General features: G+C 41.4%; 2 protein-coding genes and 2 non-coding genes across 6 annotated transcripts; 1 reads left to right on the top strand and 3 right to left on the bottom strand.

Annotated features, from left to right (window-relative positions):
* Positions 1 to 1,270: 1,270 nt before the first annotated feature.
* On the bottom strand, positions 1,271 to 5,012 carry EEF1B2 (eukaryotic translation elongation factor 1 beta 2). The gene is made up of 6 exons (XM_071434734.1): positions 4,854 to 5,012; positions 4,547 to 4,669; positions 3,325 to 3,448; positions 2,894 to 2,960; positions 2,118 to 2,243; positions 1,271 to 1,643 (listed from the first exon to the last, which is right to left on the bottom strand). The coding sequence occupies exons 1-6, from the start codon at positions 4,931 to 4,933 to the stop codon at positions 1,489 to 1,491; spliced, it is 675 nt and encodes a 224-aa protein (XP_071290835.1). The 5' UTR covers positions 4,934 to 5,012; the 3' UTR covers positions 1,271 to 1,488.
* Positions 2,471 to 2,604, bottom strand: LOC139593990 (small nucleolar RNA SNORA41). The gene has a single exon (XR_011680482.1). It is a non-coding gene; the product is annotated as a small nucleolar RNA SNORA41 (small nucleolar RNA).
* Positions 3,033 to 3,112, bottom strand: LOC139593987 (small nucleolar RNA SNORD51). Its single transcript, XR_011680479.1, has one exon. It is a non-coding gene; the product is annotated as a small nucleolar RNA SNORD51 (small nucleolar RNA).
* A 143-nt stretch (positions 5,013 to 5,155) lies between the features above and the next one.
* On the top strand, positions 5,156 to 20,134 carry NDUFS1 (NADH:ubiquinone oxidoreductase core subunit S1). 3 transcript variants are annotated; one of them, XM_071434731.1, is made up of 19 exons: positions 5,156 to 5,590; positions 6,066 to 6,133; positions 6,367 to 6,458; positions 7,680 to 7,787; positions 8,796 to 8,872; positions 8,959 to 9,040; positions 9,149 to 9,279; positions 9,962 to 10,147; positions 11,768 to 11,902; positions 12,302 to 12,416; positions 13,388 to 13,533; positions 14,004 to 14,132; positions 15,125 to 15,254; positions 15,740 to 15,900; positions 17,476 to 17,630; positions 18,200 to 18,375; positions 19,097 to 19,231; positions 19,428 to 19,500; positions 19,782 to 20,134. In XM_071434731.1, the coding sequence occupies exons 2-19, from the start codon at positions 6,070 to 6,072 to the stop codon at positions 19,871 to 19,873; spliced, it is 2,187 nt and encodes a 728-aa protein (XP_071290832.1). In that variant the 5' UTR covers positions 5,156 to 5,590; positions 6,066 to 6,069; the 3' UTR covers positions 19,874 to 20,134. The 3 variants fall into 3 exon arrangements, with proteins under 3 accessions (XP_071290832.1, XP_071290833.1, XP_071290834.1); XM_071434732.1 differs by having other exon boundaries at positions 5,156 to 5,502; XM_071434733.1 differs by lacking the exon at positions 5,156 to 5,590 and adding an exon at positions 5,686 to 5,921.

Consider the following 20,134-nt stretch of genomic DNA (forward strand, 5'->3'; position numbering starts at 1 on the left):
ATTTTTAATAATTTGCTTGTCTGATATGGTGCTTGCCAATTTCTTGCTTTTAACAGCACCATGACATGAATTGGTGAAACTAAGCTCCATGATTTAGCAGAAACAACAGCTAGAGAATTGCCACAGAAAGGGTACTGTTTAGGAATTAGGCTTATGGAAGGTGGCAAGTGAGCCTGTAACAATACTCACTTTCAGATCTTTAACCATGCTTTAAGCCTCTAGCAAGCAGATTTTTTTCTGAGACAAATTATAAACAAAGCTCTTACATAATCTGAAGTTGGCAGACCTTTAAACAGGGAGAAAGAGGACCTGCTGTGCCAGATAACCACACAGATGCTCTGTGAAAAAAACAACAAAAAGAATTACTTAAGATGCAGCTGTCAGACTCTGACACTGGGCATCTTCATCTCAGAGTGACCAATGTGGCACATAAAAGGATTCCATTTCATGGTCACAATAAATCCTGTCAGTCCAATGCAAGGCATAGAATTATGAATTTGTTTAGGAGCTTCACAACTTTGATAGCTTCTACATTTGTATCATTTCTATAGACAGTTTTTGGGATTCATTCCTGCTGGTTCTTCAATCACTAAATGCAATGTCCAAATCAATCTAGACACCAATCTGGAGCTGAGTAAACAACTCAAACTGCTGTTAATTTCACTACTTTTTATATCCTTTAATGTGTTGCATTTTCAGCTGCTTTTTCCTTGTTTAAGCCACGAGCAGGAGTTTCTCGTGTGGGTGAAGCAGAGCCTGCAGTGGCTGCAGCCCGCGCACCACTCCCGGTTGCGCACCCGCGGCACCGCTGGGCTCGCAGCGCCCCCCGGAGGCACCGCCCGCGCCCGCACGGCAGCGGCTCCTCGGCAGCATTCCTTGCTGTTAACTAACACACAAAACTGCATACAATTTCATTGCTAATGTTTCCAAGCCTCAGAAAGGGAAAAAAAAAAGTTCCAAGTCACAGAACAGGTGAGAAAGCAGCAGGGTAGCCTCAGGCCTTATCTCTAGGGCACTGCAAGTCACTTTGAACTTAGCTTCAGCTTCGTTTCTCTCTCTCACTGGGGTTTTAGCTGTCAACAAAGGCTGTGGTATATTTGGTTACTCACCATCCTTACTAAACAAAAGGAATTTATACTGTTTACCCACTAAAACATCCACTTTGACTGAGCCCTGCTCCTTTCCCTTAAAACCATCCCTCCCCTCCAGAGGAATCCCAGACATTTCCAAAGCAGCAATTTCCTCTGCAGATGGAAGAGGAGCATTTCAGTATTTTAAAATCATGGTCATGTTAACTCTGAAGTGAGCTCTGCTTGTGCTCCTGGATACTACAGTGAGGTGTCAGAGCAACCTTGAAATTCAGTTTTGGCTTTTACTTTATCCACTAAGAAAACCTTACATTTGTGAGCTGGATTACTCTAAGATTCTGAAACAAGCGCAGACACTGCACGTTTTTTGCAACAACATTTATTCTAGGTATATCAAGACTTAAATCTTATTGAAAGCAGCTACATCCATTGATTGTACATAATCTTCAAAAGCTGTTATTCTCTCTTCCAGCATATCTGTTCCAACTTTATCATCTTCAACAACACACTGGATCTGAAGCTTTTTGATACCATAGCCAACAGGTACTAGCTTGGCTGCAAAACAAAACAAAAAACAAACCACATTTAGTACTCCTTTATTGGTGGAATCTCTTAAAGCAATTTGCAGGAATATATAAAAACAGCCTTTGGTCCACATTATGGACCATCTAATTAGCAACCCAGCATTCATTTTAACTGACTGAAAAAGCTTCTTTCTGTGGACCTCCACCCCTTTCCAACCCAGTGATGTGGGCGGGTAAAGGTGTTTGCTGCATCAGGAATTGTACAGGGAGATGCAGGAGAGCAGAGCTTAAGTCCTATAGCTTTTAAAACCTGTATTTGAATCTGTACCAGCCACTGCACTAACACACCTTTTCTGACCATGTAAAGACACTGAAGTACTGCAGTTCCCCCATTACAGCTGCCTACATTTCACAGATCAGCAGCGACTCCAAGTCCCACTAGTCATACTCTATCCCAAGGGCCTGCACTCTCCCTCTCCCTGCTTTGAAATCTCCCCACACTTACAAGACCCCCAGACCAAGCCATCCGCTTGAATGCTTCGGACACACTCCTCTAGTTTGGCCATGTCTGTCTCATCATCCCAAGGTTTCACATCAAGCAGGATTGATGACTTGGCAACAACAGCTGGTTCTGGGGGAAGAAAATCACCATGAAAAGATAGGCATCTTCCAAAAACTCATGAATATACTTGCAAACTGGTTTTACTAGAGCAGCTTATTTAATTTCATGAACAAGAACCTGCTCACATTGCTGTGACAGGCCTCTGGTACCCACACAGATTTCTAAGTACTGCAGCTGTATACACCTCAAGGTTCAATATGCAGATACATAATGTATACACAGATTTAAGTAGATGGTAGTGTTTGTTACAGAGGAAGTCCTTCTCAGATCATCTGAGAAGGAGCCTAATGCTGTGTAACAGTTTATTTTCCACAGAGGGAATACTGCAACTGCTACAGTTCTGAACAGTTCCAGACCAGTAGCTGTGGAGTAACTTGTGTACTGCAGCAGTTTCTAAACTTTTATCTCCATGTATGTAGAAAGCCCAGTCTCTGGAAAGAACAAGCAGGAGTGTATGAACCAGAACAAAAAGCATGTTAACATTCCTATTTGCTATGGGAAGGCTGAGCTCACTGGCAATCCAAGTGAAGCTAATTACTCCTGTCTCATTCCAGTCAAGCTGATCTATTATTATAGTTAAATAGTCTTTCTAGCCATCCTGCCCCAATGCATTAAAATTAACTCAGGCATAAAGATTAGAAAGCTCTTAGCACACATACTTTTGGATTTCTTTGATTCATACTGGGCCAGACGTTCTTCCCTCAGTTTCTTTGCTTCTTCACTTTCCTGAAAGAGAAATTTGCAGTTACAGAAAAGCACCAAACCTCCACATCTCCAAAGCACTACTAAACTGACTGGCATCTACTCAGATAAAAACAAATCATCACACCTGTCAGCCGAAAGATGGTGATTTTTTGTTTTACTCATCATGTAACCAGTCAAAGTCAGACAGTTCACCCCACTCCAGCCCATTGCTTTCTAACTTTTGAGTTTTTACCTTCCAAGCTTTCCAATTCTGCAAAGATAGCTACACTTGAGAATTGCAAGGTCAGAAACGTAAGTAATTTCAACTAGGTCAAGGTGAACATCTGCCTATGTGGTTATTTCTGAAAAGCAATAAGCAATAATAATACAAAAAGGTCACAAGTACCTCCTCATCATCAGATCCAAAAAGGTCAATGTCATCATCATCTTTGCTATCTGTGGCCGCACCTGTGGTATCCTCAACATCAGCAGGACCATATTTTCCCAAAGCCTTCTTTACTCCTGGCAAGCTGAAAGAAAAATGCAGGTAATTAGGAACCTCATCAAATCTCAATATAATCACTGCCAGTTTATCAATGCACCTACAAATGCATTTATAATGAAAAACTTGTGCTATAAAGAGCAAAAATCTAATTCTGCTACTTGGAATCAGAACTTAGTGAAAGACAGCCCCCAATGCTCCTGACATGCCAGCCATGTAATCTGTGAATATGGGATTTGCTGTAGTTTATCAAAGCTGGTATGATCCTGCCTAGCTAAGTACATGGATAGGAAAAAGCTTTCTTGTTGGAATCCTTTATCTGCACGATATTCTGCCTAGGAGGAATTACCAACTACTTGTTCCTGGGTCCCTAGAACTACTTTCATTTGTTTAAAACCTAGTAAGTTACTGAAAACACATTACTACAAGGTAACTGCTATTTTCCTATGTTTTAATCAACACTTTACCCTAAAGCCTTACTCTCAATAAGACAAAGGACCAGAACTCCCTGAATTTACCTGCTCTAGCAGCTCACATGGACCTACTATCTTGCAATAACCTGATAATTGTACTACTAATGTAAATGGCTGTTACTGAAGCCATAAAACTAGCTTTGGATTTCAGGACCCCTAAACAGTTTCCAAAAAAAACCACTCTGTGAAACCACTTGAGAATCTCAGTCTTCTTTAGCATTATAAAAACTTCAGAAGCGTACTGAGCCACCCACGTTTGGAAGTGTCTCCTTCGAAGAGGACTGAGGTTCAGATGAAGCAGGGTAGCAATACTGACCCTCCCTATGCTGTACTTTTTCAGAGAAGCCTGCAGTCTTCACGGATGTCAATACAGCACCTTTCATGAACACGTAAAACCACTAAACGAGAAAAGAGATACTATTTCCTTTCATATCTCTTCCTTTTGTTTCCATGTCCTTCGGTACTGCAAATCATTAATCTTGTCCTCCGTACTGACAAAGAGATCTGGCCTGCTTCTGGAGCTGCGTGTGCTCCACAGCACAAAATGCCACGTGGTGCCACTGGAAACCAGTTTTGCTTAAACTCGAAGAAACAATTCCAACAACTTGTAGGCTAGTTCGGGGAGATATTGCAGCTTCGGAGTTTTACCATACCTTGCCTTTTGCTTTTCATAGGACTTAATGTGATTGTACCACCGGAGAGCATGGAACAATTCTGCAGGCGGCGGGCCAGCGATCGCTTCGAAGACTGCTATATCAGCCTGGGAAGGAACGTACCTGCGGAGAACGAGCCAAATTACCTCCCTTGCTCAAGGAACACGTGGAGCAGCGGCGGCCGCCAAGCAGCGCCACCCGTGCAGCTGCCGGGGTGACTCGGGGCCCTCCCGCGTCCCCACCGCTTGGCTCCGCCAGGCCTGACTCACGTTCCCGGCACCCCGGCACCCCCTCCGCCGCCTCTCACCCCTCGATGTAGCTCTTGTCGGCCAGGAAGTCATTGAGGACGCGGAGACCCGCGGCGGACTTCAGGTCCCCGAAGCCCATGGCAGCGGCGCGCGGCCCACACGGCGCGGCCGCCCCGACCGCCACCGCCGCGGGAAAAGGCCTCGGCGCGCCTGCGCCGGCCTTATATAGGACCGGTATTCCTGCGCGGCACTGCACGCCGATGTATTCCTCCGCGAGAGCGAGCCGCGAGGTAGCTCCTCACGGATCGACTGCTACAGCGCAAGGCGGGGAGCGGACGGAACACCAGGGGTGCGGGAAAGGGTCGAAGTAATAAAAGTGAGGCTGACTATAAACCCAAGGAAGGTTTGCGGCATTATACGGGCTTTGTAACATTGTACTGTCGCCACACCCCGCCCTGCTGGCCAAGCGGAAGTTGCCGGAGTTGAGCGAAGAAAGAGGCGGAAAGGGACGGAAACTGCCGAGGGAGGGCAGTGCGTGTGACGGTGGCCGAAAAGGCTTTGGGCTAGCGGCGGAAATTACGCGCGTCATCGTTCGCCTATAGCTTGCCGGAAATACCCGAAGCAGTTCGCTCCGGAGGTTGCCGAGCGCGGACTGCCCTTTACGGAGATTGCCGAAGAAGGCTCCGGAGATAGCCGAAGGAGGCTGAGGTCAGTGGCGGAAAGGCCCGAGGCCGCCGCCGCAGAGGCCTTGGCGGAGCGCAGCCGTCCCGCGGCGCCGCCGCCCGTCCCGCGCCAGGTAACGGCGGTGCCGCCGCGGGCGGCTCGGTGCGCGCGGGTGACGCTGCCCCGGGCGCCTCCGCCGCCGCCGCTCCCGGTGTCCTTGACGGGCCGGGCGGCGGGCTGGGGGCTGCCCGGCGGGCGGCGGCGCCTCCAAGGTGACCCCCGCGCCGGGTAGCGCGGTCGCCCGCCGTGCCCTCGGCTCCGGGGACGGTGGCACTGGGCCCGCCGCCGCCGAGCTGCGCTGTCAGGCCCGTGGGGGCCGGGCCGGCGGAGCGGAGAGGCCGCTCAGTGACACCCTATGTGTGATGTATAGATTGGTAGAGAATCGTATCTTGCGTTTGGAGGAGGTAACTCACCGTCCCATAACTGTACATATAGGTGTGCATACGTGCTCCTTTGCAACTGGGGTAGAAGTTTTTATTCTGCCGGTTTAAAACTCGCCAGCAAACATCTGAACTGATAACAACAGTGCTGTTTTCTCTCTTCCAAAGCATCATGTTCCGACTGCTTGCTGTCCCCAGGACCTTAGCTGGGGTCACCCAGTCCTCCAGAGTATGTGGTAAGTGTCTGTAATTTATATCTGGGTCTCTGGTGATAAATTTATGTGCATTTGGTTATTGAAGGGCACATATGCGAACGTACTTTGCAGGCTAAGGGCTTCTGTGTTGCACTCTTGGTAGAATTGGGATTTTATCAGCACTCTATATAGAGAAAATCAGGAGTGGGGGTCTGATGGTTTCCATCTAGCAGTAAGTGAAAGTTGTTTTTGTTTTCTTTTTCCGTGTCCTTCAGGGCGTACAACTGCAACAGCAGCCAGCAACCAAATAGAGGTGTTTGTGGATGGCCATCCTGTATTGGTGAACCCTGGAACCACTGTCCTGCAGGTGTGGGGAGTGGCATTCTCAATGTTCTGCAACTTCCCATCTCGCTTCTTGGCAGCATTTTCTGTTCCATACAGCAAAAAGCCACTTGTCTTTACATTGTTTCTTGCAATTCTTTAGGGGTATTTTGATTGACTGTGATGCAATTTCAAGTGACAGAAATCCTTGGAGGAATTCAGTGTTTGAAAAAGAAAAATATGCCATGGTTGCTTGAAAGAAGATGCATGCAGCATCAATCCCAGCTGCAAAACTTTATTTAATGCAATAACAGACTTCACTAAATTCTGGTTGAACTTCTGTCTCTAAACACTATGTGACCTTGTAGTCCTTCAGAACCTGTACATTTTGTATCTTATTACAGTGTGTCTTTGGTAAATGAGGGATTGTCTACTTTTAGTTATTAGTTGTTGTGATTCAGAATGCTCGTCCTTAGCTGCTTTTATTATTCTTGGTGTGGGAAGAAAGGGAATCTGGATCTCCCAGCCTATACCTCAGTACATTGTTACTTTTCAGGTTAAAATTTCAAGTAAAGCTTTTTTTAAGAAGCCATTAAATGAAGATATGGTATAATGGGTTAGAACATTAAAATACACAGTACAGTGGTATTTCTTCTGGCAGGCATAGCTATAATGCTGTAGCCTGGATCCCATTAGATGTGGGGGTTTTATGCAGGAAAGGCTGTTTTCATCTGGTCTCTGGAAATCTGTTGGCTCTGTCCCTCTGTCTCTTCTTATGTCATGTTGTCTTTGAGTTTGGGGTCTATTGAAGATTGACTGTGCTGGAGTACCTTTATACAGAGGATCTGTTTTGTTGCATTATTAGAAATCATTATGCTTATGGTGCTCTTCTTAGGTTTTTCAATTTTTATTTTGATGCACTTTTCTGTAAAGAGCGTATGTGTTCTTAAAAAAGTAATTTGTATTGCTAGTGCCCTCTTGCAGAGAATTCTCTCTATTATTGGAGGAAAGAATGAAACAGAGGTCAGTTAGTTTTTCTAACCTTTCTAAAGGTTAGAAAAATTATATTTGTAATTGATATCCTGACATTTTTTTGCCTTGTCACAATTTTTTATTTATGGTCACTTCTTAAGATGAAAGGTCAAAGTGCACTCTGTTCTTGAGCACTGACAGTGGTACTCTTTGAGAAGCTGTATAGTGTTTTCTGAGGTGGAACTGAAAAGTCTGACTAAGATTTAATTTTCTTTTGTTTCTTATTTTTTGATAGGCCTGTGAAAAGGCTGGAGTTCAGATACCTCGTTTTTGTTACCATGATCGTCTGTCTGTCGCTGGAAACTGTAGGATGTGTCTTGTGGAAATAGAGAAAGCTCCAAAGGTATTGTTTGTGTTTCATAGGAATTGCAATATGGAATATGCAATACAGAATTCAGTAGGAGTTTTTTGCTGTGCTTGGGCCTAGTTTAAATCTTGTAAGTAATTGTTTTCATTATCTTGGACATGAGCATTTGATAGCTGTGTGTTTGCTGTTAGATGCATTTTATGCTTTGTAGTTCAAGCTTCAGCACATTTTCATCTGGAGCTACATAAATAATAAACTTCAGATGCTGCATGAATTTAGTTGTAGGATTAGTACGTGCAGGTTCATTCTAAGGAAAGATTGCATTTAGTAGTTTATATTTTAATGCATTGATATCTGTTGTGAAATAGTTGATTTCAGGAGTGAGCACTGTCTTCAGCAGTACTAAGAAATCTATGCACATTCTTTTGGAGTTCAGTCTTGGATTACACATTTATACTCACACATAAAATTTTTTAAGTCACCCCAACTTCAATTCCATAGTTTGAGCTTTGTGTCCCTGGATATGTTGGGTTATCGCTAAAGGTGGAAGTCATGATGTGATTGAAAAGTAAGAGGGATTTGTTTACAGAGTGGGAGTTTTTGTTACTCTTGCAGTAATCTTGAGAAGAATTTTATTCCAAGACTTTATACAAGCTTTGTGCAAATAAATGTCTTGTAAATGATTCATACTCTGAATTTCAGTTCTAGAGGTTTTTTAGATGTCTGCTGAAGCTCTTTCATTTGCATTGTATCTATTGCAGCTGACATTCTTAATGCTGTAACTGCTCAAATTGGGACTGGAAATTGTAGAATTTTATATTTTGAATAAATCATAACTCATTTTACCTTTTTATATAGCAGATTATTAACAAATATGGCTTCTAGTGACTTTATCTGTTAGACTCTTTTTTTTTGTCCTTGCAGACCTCTTTATTTGTATTTAACAGATACCTGTGTTAGAATTGTGGGGGAGGAGGTGGGGATTTGTGCCCATGCTGAGAAGAAATACATTGTGTTCATGCTTGCTTTTTATGGTGATTGCAGCCAGTTGCTGCTTGTGCCATGCCAGTTATGAAGGGCTGGAATATACTGACAAACTCTGAGAAGTCCAGGAAAGCAAGGTACCTTTCTTTTAGCCTCCTTTGACTGATTGGTTGTTGACAATGAGAATGATGTTGACATTAACTTCACTCTCTGAACCTAACAGAGAGGGTGTAATGGAGTTTCTGCTGGCAAATCACCCACTGGACTGTCCTATCTGTGATCAGGGTGGAGAATGTGATCTACAGGTACAACATCCAATTAAATTATGTAGACTTCTGTGTAATGCTCTTGTCTTGGGTGAGGTTGTGCTTTCCAGCAGCCTGGATATGTGTGTGTTCTATTGTCCATTGTAGGACCAGTCAATGATGTTTGGCAGTGATAGGAGCAGATTTAGAGAAAGCAAACGTGCTGTGGAGGACAAGAACATTGGCCCCTTAGTGAAAACCATCATGACTCGGTGTATACAGTGCACTCGATGCATCAGGTAAAGTCCTTCACTTTCACTCAGGAGAGTACTAAGCAGGCATACTTGTGTCAGTTTCTTACTAGTGAAAAAGAAACCCCATGAGGGGTAGTCAGTTTTTTTAAAATTTATTTTCTGATTGTACTTAAAAATTTTATTTCTGTTAGTGACTGATAGCTGGTTTTCCTGGAGCTACCAGACAGGAAATAGAGAAAGATGGCCAGTGCATGAAAGTGAAATCAGTGTTCTGCAAGGCAGAACTGGTCCCATGGTGTTGGTGCCAGAATGGATATGTGACTTCCTCAGCCACAGTTGTAAGATTTATTTATTTTTGATAGCCTCTGGTAGCTATATTTATATTGTTCTGTAGCCCTGAGATGCCGTACTGGCCAACTTGAGCCAGATGGGAAACAGTACTATGTACCCAACTAGTTCTAGAAAGAACTTGTTACTTAGGACTAATCTTGGACTCAGGTAGTGTAATACAGTGAGTATTGAACTGCTGTGTTTTTGATATACCTCCCCCTAGTTTTTGTAGCCCTTTCTGAATGAAATTCTTCAGATAGTCCTGTATGTGATGGTGCTGACAATGCACCTAAACAACTGTTTTCTTCTTTCAGGTGTATGAACTAATGTTTTATCTTAAGAAAATGAGATGAGGGCTGAAAAATGTTGTGTTGCTCCTTCTTTGTGCACCCACCAGGTTTGCTAGTGAGGTTGCAGGGGTAGATGACTTGGGAACAACCGGAAGAGGAAATGATATGCAAGTTGGTACTTACGTTGAGAAAATGTTTATGTCTGAGTTATCAGGAAATATTATTGACATCTGCCCAGTTGGTGCTCTTACCTCCAAGCCATATGCCTTTACTGCACGCCCATGGGAGACAAGGTAGGTGTCTTAACTCCTGCTGAAGACACAGCTTTCTCTGTTTGTTGTACGCTTTATCTTAGAATATGTCCATCTGTGATACCAAGGGTTTTCTCTGGTTTTTATTTTCTGCATTTTTCTTGTAGACTTTTCCATAGACTGAATCTAACACAAATTTTGTTACTTACAGCTTATTTAAGAAAAGGAAGAACATTATAGTTTGCATTATAGTTTGTTCTTCCCTTAATTTTACCCTAAAATGTTTTGGACTTGTAGGTTGTGCTGATTGCTTAGTAAGAGATGCATATAAAGGAAAATACAAATTCATTTACTCACTAATTGTTGAGGATATTATTTAAAATATCTTGTGCAACTAAGCTTTTCAACCTCAGAGCAGATCTCTGTGTGATTTTCTTAAGTAGTTGTTTAACCCTAAACAAGACCTGAAACACATTCAGGAGACAGAATCACAGAACATTAAGGATTGGAGTGGACCTTGAAGATCATCTAATCACAACCACTCCTGCCATGGGCAGGGACACCTCTCACTGGATCAGGTTGGTCAAGACTTTATCCAGCCTGGCCTCGAACATAGGAACATGCTGGTTTGACCATCCCAGTGATATTCAAAATCCCCAGAGCTGTTGTAAGTCTGGAGGAGCAGGGGAAGGCGCAGGAAGGTGTCTCCCCACAGATGGCTCTCCGGGAAGGCGGAGGGTGTAGTTACCAACCGTGTCCGCTGGACGGCGCCCGAAGCACGGAGCGGCAGCGGTGCTGAGTGCGAGCACCGGCTCGGTCTCTCCAGCAGCGATTCCGTCCTATCAGAGACGAGTGGCACTCCGTGACAGAATGACATCCTTAACCCACCTTCAAGAGATGATAAACAGCAAACAAGGAACACATGCAGACAGCAAGGTGTTACATAACACAGCTCTGAGAACGTGTGCAGCAACTCCCGAGAGCAGCACCTATTAAACTAGTACAATGGGCACTTATAACAAATTTGTTTTCACACTCTCTGGTCAGATCTGTTGTTCCCTCAACTCTTTGTGCCCCACACTGGATGCTTTAAAAGACTGTTGTGATTTAACTCAGCAGGCAGCTAAATACCACCTTGCCAGTTGTTCATTTCAGCCCCCCATGTGGCATAAGAAGGTGAAAATGGGGGGGAGAAATGTAAAATTTGTGGGCTGAAATAAGACCGTTTAATAGGACAGAAGAAGAAAATTACAATAATGATAAAAGAATTAGAATGTTCAAAGCAAGTGAGGCACACTGCAATTGCCCAGCAGCAGGCCCCAGCCAGCTTTCCCCCTCATTCACATGCTGAGCTTGTTGCTGTGTGGTGCAGAACATTCCTTTGGCCTGTTGGGGTCAGCTGTCCTGCCTGTGTCCCCACAGCTTCTTGTGCCCCGCAGCCTCCTTACTGGTGGGAGAAGCTGAAAAGTCCTTGATGTGGTGTAAATGTTGCTTAGCAACAACTAGAACATCCCTGTGTTATCACACTGCTCTCACCCTAAATCCAAAATACATCTCTATATCAGTTACTAGGAAGAAAATTGTCTATATTCAGGCCAAAAATAAGACACTGGCTGCTTATATATGAAAGACTGAAAATGGTTTATTTGTTCTTCTAAACAGGAAGGTAGAGTCAATTGATGTTCTTGATGCAGTTGGAAGCAACATTGTAGTGAGCACGAGAACTGGAGAAGTGATGAGGATTTTGCCAAGGCTGCATGAAGATATCAATGAGGAATGGATATCTGACAAAACCAGGTGTGTGGATGTGCTTGTGCCCACGTGTGCCCATGTGCATGCAATAAAGGCACAGTGTGGAGAACCAGAAATGTGCACAGTAGCACTGACTTTGGTATTCAGCTGGTAATATTGTAAAGCTACAGTGAAGAAGAATAATTGTAAAATATGTTTTTTAATTCTATAATTGAAGTTGCCAAGTTTTCTAATGTTCTGATTTTTGTAACATTTTTTCACGGTAACTTCTATTTCTATTACTGATCGTTTTCCAAGTTTTTGAGAAGGAAAAGTTAAACTTTCAGGGGAAATATTTCTTGGTTTTCTCTTTTCTAAAAGCCTGCAATTAGAAAACTCACTCACAGAATTATACACAATTATCATTGTCTTTGCTCTTTAATGATATTTTTGGTGTTCACTTAGGTTTGCTTATGATGGTCTGAAGCGTCAGAGACTTACTCAGCCAATGGTCAAAAATGAGAAAGGAGTATTTGTTTATGCCTCATGGGAGGATGTATTACCTCGTGTTGCTGGCGTGGTAAGAGCAGTTTTCAATATAAGTAGTCTAAAATTAATTTCTAAAACTGGATGTAGTGCAAATATTAATATCAAATTAATTCTATTTAAAAAGATTTTTTCTTTAATGTTAGAGGGGAACCATTGTGTTTCCCCTTAAATGTCTTATTTTGACTAATATTTCCTCTTTCATGGATTGGACCTTTTAAAGAACTTTTTCTTATCATGATTTCATTTGGAGCATTGGGAGAGAAATTACTTTTATTTAAATAGGAAAGTAAACTCTTTCTCCAGAAATTTAGGAGGAAGCAATTTCCCCAAATACTCTGACCTATCTGAAGACATCTTTAAATTTATTTAAACTGTGATGTCACCACTTTTGCCATCAAAGACATTGAGTCTATATTACTTATATCTGAATTGTGCTTTCCTCAGTGCTTTTTCTGTGTGGTGATTGATTCTGCAGCTCAAATGAAGTGCTGCATGACTGCTCTGGATTTTGATTAAAAATTTTATGTGGGTGAAATAGAATTGAATAACTGTAATTGAACTTTCCTCAAGGATGTTTTTGTCCATTGTACAGTAGCAGGGTTCGTTACAAAAGTTATTTCTTCTCAGATAATACCTTTAAGTTTATTATGTGTTATGGAAGTTTGTATTCTGTCTGCACTGTGGCTTCGTTAAAATAAAAACATACACCAACCTTCCTCTCTCACCACACCAAATGAGAATTAGCTACATCTGAGTGATAACTCAAGTGGGAGAGACCTGCATAGAATACAGCGACCTCTTCTTTGCTTATCATGAGTTCTGAAGGAGCTGGAGCTGCTGCCTGGCAGGAATCAGACATCACTGATCAGTTTGTGCTACTCCAGGCGAGCAGTAGCAATTTTGGCTTTGGCATGCCCTAATATAACAAATATTTACCTGGGCTAAATAAGAATTTGTTTCAGCGGTTTCTTTTGTTTATGTTTATGCTTCCTTTCTCTGCAGCTCCAGTCAGTGGAAGGTAAGGATATAGCAGCAGTTGTAGGAGGGCTGGTGGATGCAGAAGCACTAATAGCTCTGAAAGACCTACTGAATAGACTGAATTGTGATACACTCTGCACTGAAGAGATCTTTCCTACTGCTGGAGCTGGGTAAGAGGCAATGTCTGTCTATAATTAGTATGTTAAGATCCAGTCTGCAGATCATCTCATGGCAATATTCTGAAATAGCAGGAATAACAATTGGTAATGCATTAGCAGGATTTATTTGAATTTACAGTCCTCACATACAGAGAGTATTTATGGATTGTGAGTTGATTTGTAGTCTCTACTCCAGCAGGGGTTGCACACTTACCCCCTGTGGTACTGAATGTACGGCTGCTGCAGTTTGAGTCAGTCACTGAAAGCCGGTTACACTCTGTTGTGAGCTGGATAAGTTAGTCTGTTTCTATTTGTGGTGTGAAAACTTTAGTACATTTATGATTAATAATTTGGATTGAGAAATCTCTTCTTTGTCTTTTCCTGAGATGAAAAAGCATTTTGAGCATTTACAATCTTTACTATTGCTTCTTTCCTTCCCTCTACTGAATCCTTATTCTCTTTCTTACATCTTTTTGTTGTAGCACAGATTTACGCTCCAACTACCTGCTGAATACCAAGATTGCTGGGGTGGAGGAGGCAGATGTCCTCCTTCTGGTTGGCACCAATCCACGCTTTGAGGCACCGCTCTTTAATGCTAGAATTCGAAAGAGGTTCGTGTTCCTTGGTGGTGAATAAGCACGTGAATCCATCTGGATTTGATACGGTGCTCGGCTGGAGCTGCAGGCAGTAACTTGAGAGCATTCATTCAGATGGGATCATTGGATTTAGTTCACCTTTTAGTAAAGGGAATGGTGATTTATGTGTGGAAAAAGGGTAGTACCCTGTAGTGTAGAGCTAGTTCATTCTCACTTTGACATTTTACATTAAGTTCACCTACTCAGACATTTATTCATTTGTTACATTACACAGATACCTCAGATTTTCTGTTTTATAGAAGTCTGTTAAAGCATATTCCTTAAAGATTTATTTTCAGCATCAGTTTATTGCTTTTTGCACTGTAACAAATCAGATGTGCTGAGTTTAGAAGCCATCATTCCAGTTTAACATTTTCTTTGCCAAGTAGTGTGGCTTTACCAAACTTTTGAACATAGCTAGTTCAATTTTAATAAGATATATCAGTACAAGGTAAATGAGGTCTGTAAAAGCTCTGTCCTTCTTAATGCTGGGATCTTTGAAAGTACATGATTTTAAACAGTAATGGCATTGAAATTTTGAAAGGAGAAAATGCAGTGAGACTTTTGAATGTGTATTTTCATTTACTTTTATAAGTCTGTGCCATGAGAAGCTGCAAAAAAATTCTAACCAGCTAAATTTTTCTGTGTTTATCCAAGAAATAAGTGGATTTCTAAAACTGAATTGGCAGAAGCTTGGGGGGAGGAGCGAATTGAGTTCGAATTGAGCACATAAGGTGTGTTGCTGTACTGTTTCTGGAATATATCTAGAGAAATAATCTTTCTAAAAAACCTAGAGGCTTGCTTGACAGCCAGAATAAAGCTAAACTGCATCTTACCAAAACAACGAATGCCATTTAAATTCCTTTGCAATCCTATTTTATGTCACTGCTGAAGTTCTAATTAGTGGCTTTGGTTGGGTAAAACTCTGTATTTCTTTAATTTTTATAAAATGTCTGTTGTATTTTCAGCTGGCTTCACAATGACTTGCAAGTGGCCCTTGTTGGCTCTCCTGTGGATCTGACCTACAGATATGAACATCTGGGAGAGTCCCCACAGATACTTCTGGAGATTGCTTCTGGCAAGCATGCCTTCTCCAAGGTACACAGAACTTAAGAGTGTGACTGTTAAATTCCACGGGTATTGAGTAATAATCTGAATTCCTCAGAGACAGATTTGAAGAAAAGTACCATCTTGTAGATGGGGTTATTTGCTTTTAATCAAATGCAGAGATGAAGTAATGATTAGTGTGCACCAAGTATGTATAAACTGTGTAATATATTCAGGTGTGTAAAACTTTGCAGTGCAGGAAACTCCTGGGATATTTCTTGACATAAAACAGGCTGTTCAGGTGCTGCTGTTTCCACTTAAATGTGTGGTTATTGAGTGTACAGTTGTGTACTGACAAGGTAGTTTCTTGCTTACAGCAGTTTCTCTTGGTTTTATCTCTAAGTGAAACAATGGCCATTTTGGAACCGTAGGTTTACATGGAAGACTTATGGAGAAATCAGGAATTTATTACATTATCTGTCCCAAGAATTGTCTTTGTAGCTGTGGAATGAATTTCTGGTTGTTGGCTTGCACAGGTCCTCGACAATGCCAAAAAGCCAATGGTGGTGGTGGGCAGCACAGCCCTGCAGCGCAGTGACGGAGCTGCCATCCTCGCTGCTGTTTCCACCATTGCACAGAACAGCAGGGCCACGAGTGGTGCTGGTGCTGATTGGAAGGTCATGAACATCCTACACAGGTTTGCTTAAAAACTTTTTGGGAGAGCTTGCTTGCACATTGGGCTACACAGGTTACCACAATGTATGTGTACAGATTGCTTCGTGTACACATAAGCAGCCTTTTGGGTTAAAACCTGAAGGAATGTAAAAACTAGAAATACAAGGTAGCAAAAACTTCTTAATAAAAATGGGTTCCTTGACCCATGTTTAAATTCTTTGACATGTTTAAATTCTACATTTGAATATCATAAATTAATAGAATTTCAATTTCTAGATTTAGACATGGAACATAAGAGGGCTTAATAAATGTGTGGTTATTGAGTGTACAGTTGTGTACTGACGAGGTAGTTTCAGTACCACAGTAGGATGCACAGCAGACCAGTGTCGCTTGCTAAATGACTGCATTTTATCTAGAGGAAGAAAAACAAAATGGCAAGAGTATTTAAATAATATGGTTTCTTTGTTTGGGTTTTTCTAATACTCCTTTTACTGTGCTGCTTCTCAACTGAATAGTTAACAGAAATGCTTCAAAGATTTCCATTTGAGAGCTTTTTATCTTAGCTATTCAGTTGGTCAGGATATTACTCCTTTTAATAGACAACTTCTCTTTCTAAAATTCTGTGAAATTGACCATCTCTGTAAAGGAAAAATTATTTCACCAAATGTAATGGCTCTCAATTCTGGAGACTCAAAAATTTCTTCTGCCAAAAGCAGCCTCACTGATGTAAAAATAGTATAGTTAGAGCAGGGCTTGGGCCTCTGAAGGAAACTCGAATATAACATTCTGCTGCTGAAACTGAAATATTTAGTACCAAAATAATGATGAGTTAAAGAACACTCATGATACAAGTGTGGTTTGGCAGTCTTTCATGTTGACTTCCATACTTCTGGTGCACCATCCGTTCAACCTTAAGTGTAAAAAGCAACTTAACTTACTGAAACCTCTATGTCTGACTGTGTCAGACAAAATGAGTTACATTGGAAGGTCTGTACTCTAGAGAGGATCTTTTTTCTTTTAAATAAGACTGGCACCTGATTATGGAGGATTATGCAAAACTGTTGCTTTGGAAAAGGAAGACTGCAAGAAAATGGAATTATTAATTCATTCTTTTAAAAGTATTTTTATGTGTGAATAAATGAATAGTGATGAAATTGTGGCCTTAAGTCTTTGATGTTTTTGAGTAGCTGATGGCCCCAGTCTTTCATGTTCCATATGAGTGCCCTAAATTAAAGGCCTGATGAGTTCCATTCATAGCTGAAATGTCATCTGGAACATCAAGCTTCACCAGTGAGCTGCCTGCTGCCTGCCACTAGGTCCTGACTTTGAATATCTGACTTTATTTTTGCTATCCCATCTTAAATAGGTGAGATTCCTTGTGAAAACTTTAAATGGTGTCAGCTTGTCAAAATGCAAAACTAACTCGATACTCTGTCAAAAATTTCAGCTGCTTTTGAGCTTCATGTTTGTCTTGTTACTATTAGGAACCTCTTGTATAGTTTCAAAATATTCAGTCAGAAAAATAAGTTAGGTCTGTTCTGATGGGAGAGGGAGAATTCTGAAATTACTTAAAGTCATGATGTATTTGTTCCTACAGGGTTGCAAGCCAAGTCGCTGCTTTGGACCTGGGTTTCAAACCAGGAGTGGAGGCAATTAGGAAAAGTGCTCCCAAAGTGTTGTATCTCTTGGGAGCAGATGCCGGTGCTATAACACGTCAAGACTTGCCAGAGTACTGTTTTATCATCTATCAAGGTAATTAGTAGATGTAAATTAAGAAATGTTGCTATCTTAATAGTTGGAGAAAAAGCATAAACAGTGGCATTAATCCCTTTGAGGAATTTTTGTTTTCTGTCAGGAACGGGAACTTCTAACATAACTGAGATACTGGTTACCTATTTCTTAGGGACAGATGGGAAACTATTGATGAGTAATGAGGGAATATAAACCAGTATAGGGCTTCTGAAATATAGCTTCAGACCTGGCAGACAAAACAGCATTAGTTTCCAGCTGTTCTGTCATACCAAAACATGATCTTACGTTAATCTAAGAATCCTTGCTCCAAGAACCTCCCAAATCTGAGTGACTACAGAGACTGAAGTACCATTTACTCCTGCTCGTTCCATTCATTCTCCCCAGAGTATTAGCCAAGTAAGACCTCAGAACAGCCAGCCTCCTGGGCTTCAGATTACTGGCTAAGCAAAACTTAGAAAATCCTTTTTTTTCTGGGAACACAGAAATTCTGTCTTAGTAAAGCATTTCTTTTTATTTTGACTTACTTCTGTCTCATGGTTGTGTACTGTTTCCTCTTTCTGTGTATTTAGGGCATCATGGGGATGTGGGAGCTCCCATGGCTGATATTATTCTCCCAGGAGCAGCATATACAGAGAAAGCAGCCACATATGTGAATACTGAAGGTCGGGCCCAGCAGACAAGAGTAGCAGTAACACCTCCTGGGATGGCAAGGGAAGACTGGAAAATTATTAGAGCTGTCTCTGAGGTACTGTTGCTGTTATAAGTTGCTTCTAATAAAAGTATACTGAGAGGTTAAGTTCCTTTTTGTAAACATTTTCCAATGTGAAAAAAGGTAGATTTTCAGGAAAACACATAGTTTTAAGAAGTAATGTTCTGTATTGAAACCTAGGTTAATTCTGTGAGTTTAATCATACCGTTTCCCTTTTGAAGATAGTTCTAATGTTGCAGTTGCTGTATACTGTTGGAATGCGTAATGGGTGAAGGTTTTCAAATTTTAAAGGTATTTGTGAAGTGCTTTAGAGGAAGCTGGTGGGAGCATGCAGTTTCTTGCTTTTTAGAAAGAAAACAGCATAGACCAGGATCTGGTATCATTAGATGAGGTCAAATATACGCTCACTACTTAGAGGGAACAAGATGCATTGATAATTGCATTAACTTTTATCTCATTTGGTGGTAAGCTAAGGAAAATGCAAGTATGGAAGGAGACAAGTGCTTCCTTTTGTTTTTATCCTTTGTATAGCAAACAGGACAGCCTGGTTTTTAACAGGGGGAAGTGTTGGCTATGTAGGCATCAGAGGCCCAACAGAACACTGACTTCACTTCAGTTTGTGCATTCTAACTGCCTGTGTTTTCAGGAGTGTAGACTTTTCCTTATTTTACTTTAGAGATGTTAATGGATTGGTAATCTAAACCACTGTGAGTTAAATCCCTAGAGTTGATGGCATTTCTTTCTGTGAATCTCTCAGTTGGCTGGTCTGACCTTGCCTTACGAGAACCTCGATGAGATACGGAAGCGTTTAGAAGAAGTATCGCCCAATCTGGTTCGATATGATGATGTGGAAGAAGCAAACTACTTCATCCAGGCAAATGAGTTGGCAAAGGTAAGCAAAACTGAAGCGCCTTGGCATGATTTAGTGCTGTTATATAGCATAATGCCTTTTTGAAAAATCTTCATATGTGATACAAGGAGCATTTTTTGACCTACACTGAATGCACTTAATGCAGAATTCACTAAATAAATGCTTTGGTAACAAGCTCCTATCACAGAGGTGACTTTCTTTTCCTTTCTTATCACAGTTAGCAAAGCAACAGCTTCTTGCTGATCCTCTTGTTCCACCTCAGCTCACAATAAAAGACTTCTATATGACAGGTATGTATAGTATGGTCTTTCCATTCTGAAATCAGAACATTTTACTTAGCTTTACAGTAAGGTTCTTATGATTCGTTTAAAGCTTTCCACTAAGATACATAGGATTTGAGTCTTTTGAAGAAACAAAATTTTTTTGTAAAATTATTTGGAATTTACATAAAGCACAGACTGTATTTTCAACTAAGTGATTTTATTTATCCTCTTTGTATCCAGTCTTGTAATAAATTTATTTTGTCTTGTGTCTGTGCACTGACATGTTTGGATATTTATTTTTTTTACAGATTCTATCAGTAGAGCATCACAGACAATGGCCAAGTGTGTGAAAGCTGTTGTTGAAGGTGCCCATGCAGTAGAAGAGCCATCCATCTGCTAGAGACAAATTAGACTTCCACCACCTTCTCCTAGGTTTTTCTTGCAGTTAACTGCTGTGACTGATACATTTTCTCCAAAATCTATTTGACAGGCTGTTATATTTTTTTTCCTTCCTTCATTCACATTTTCATCGCTTCAAATAGCCCCATCATACTGTAGGACTGTTGTGTCTGAGGGAACATGCAGCACTCAACTTACTGTACCCAAAGGCAGGGTACATGATGATTGTATACAAATAAATTATAAATACCAAGCCACCCCA

The sequence above is a fragment of the Agelaius tricolor genome, unplaced genomic scaffold (assembly GCF_023055355.1).
Source record: "Agelaius tricolor isolate 1412-34295 unplaced genomic scaffold, bAgeTri1.0.p SCAF_10, whole genome shotgun sequence".
Classification (NCBI taxonomy): Eukaryota; Metazoa; Chordata; class Aves; order Passeriformes; family Icteridae; genus Agelaius; species Agelaius tricolor.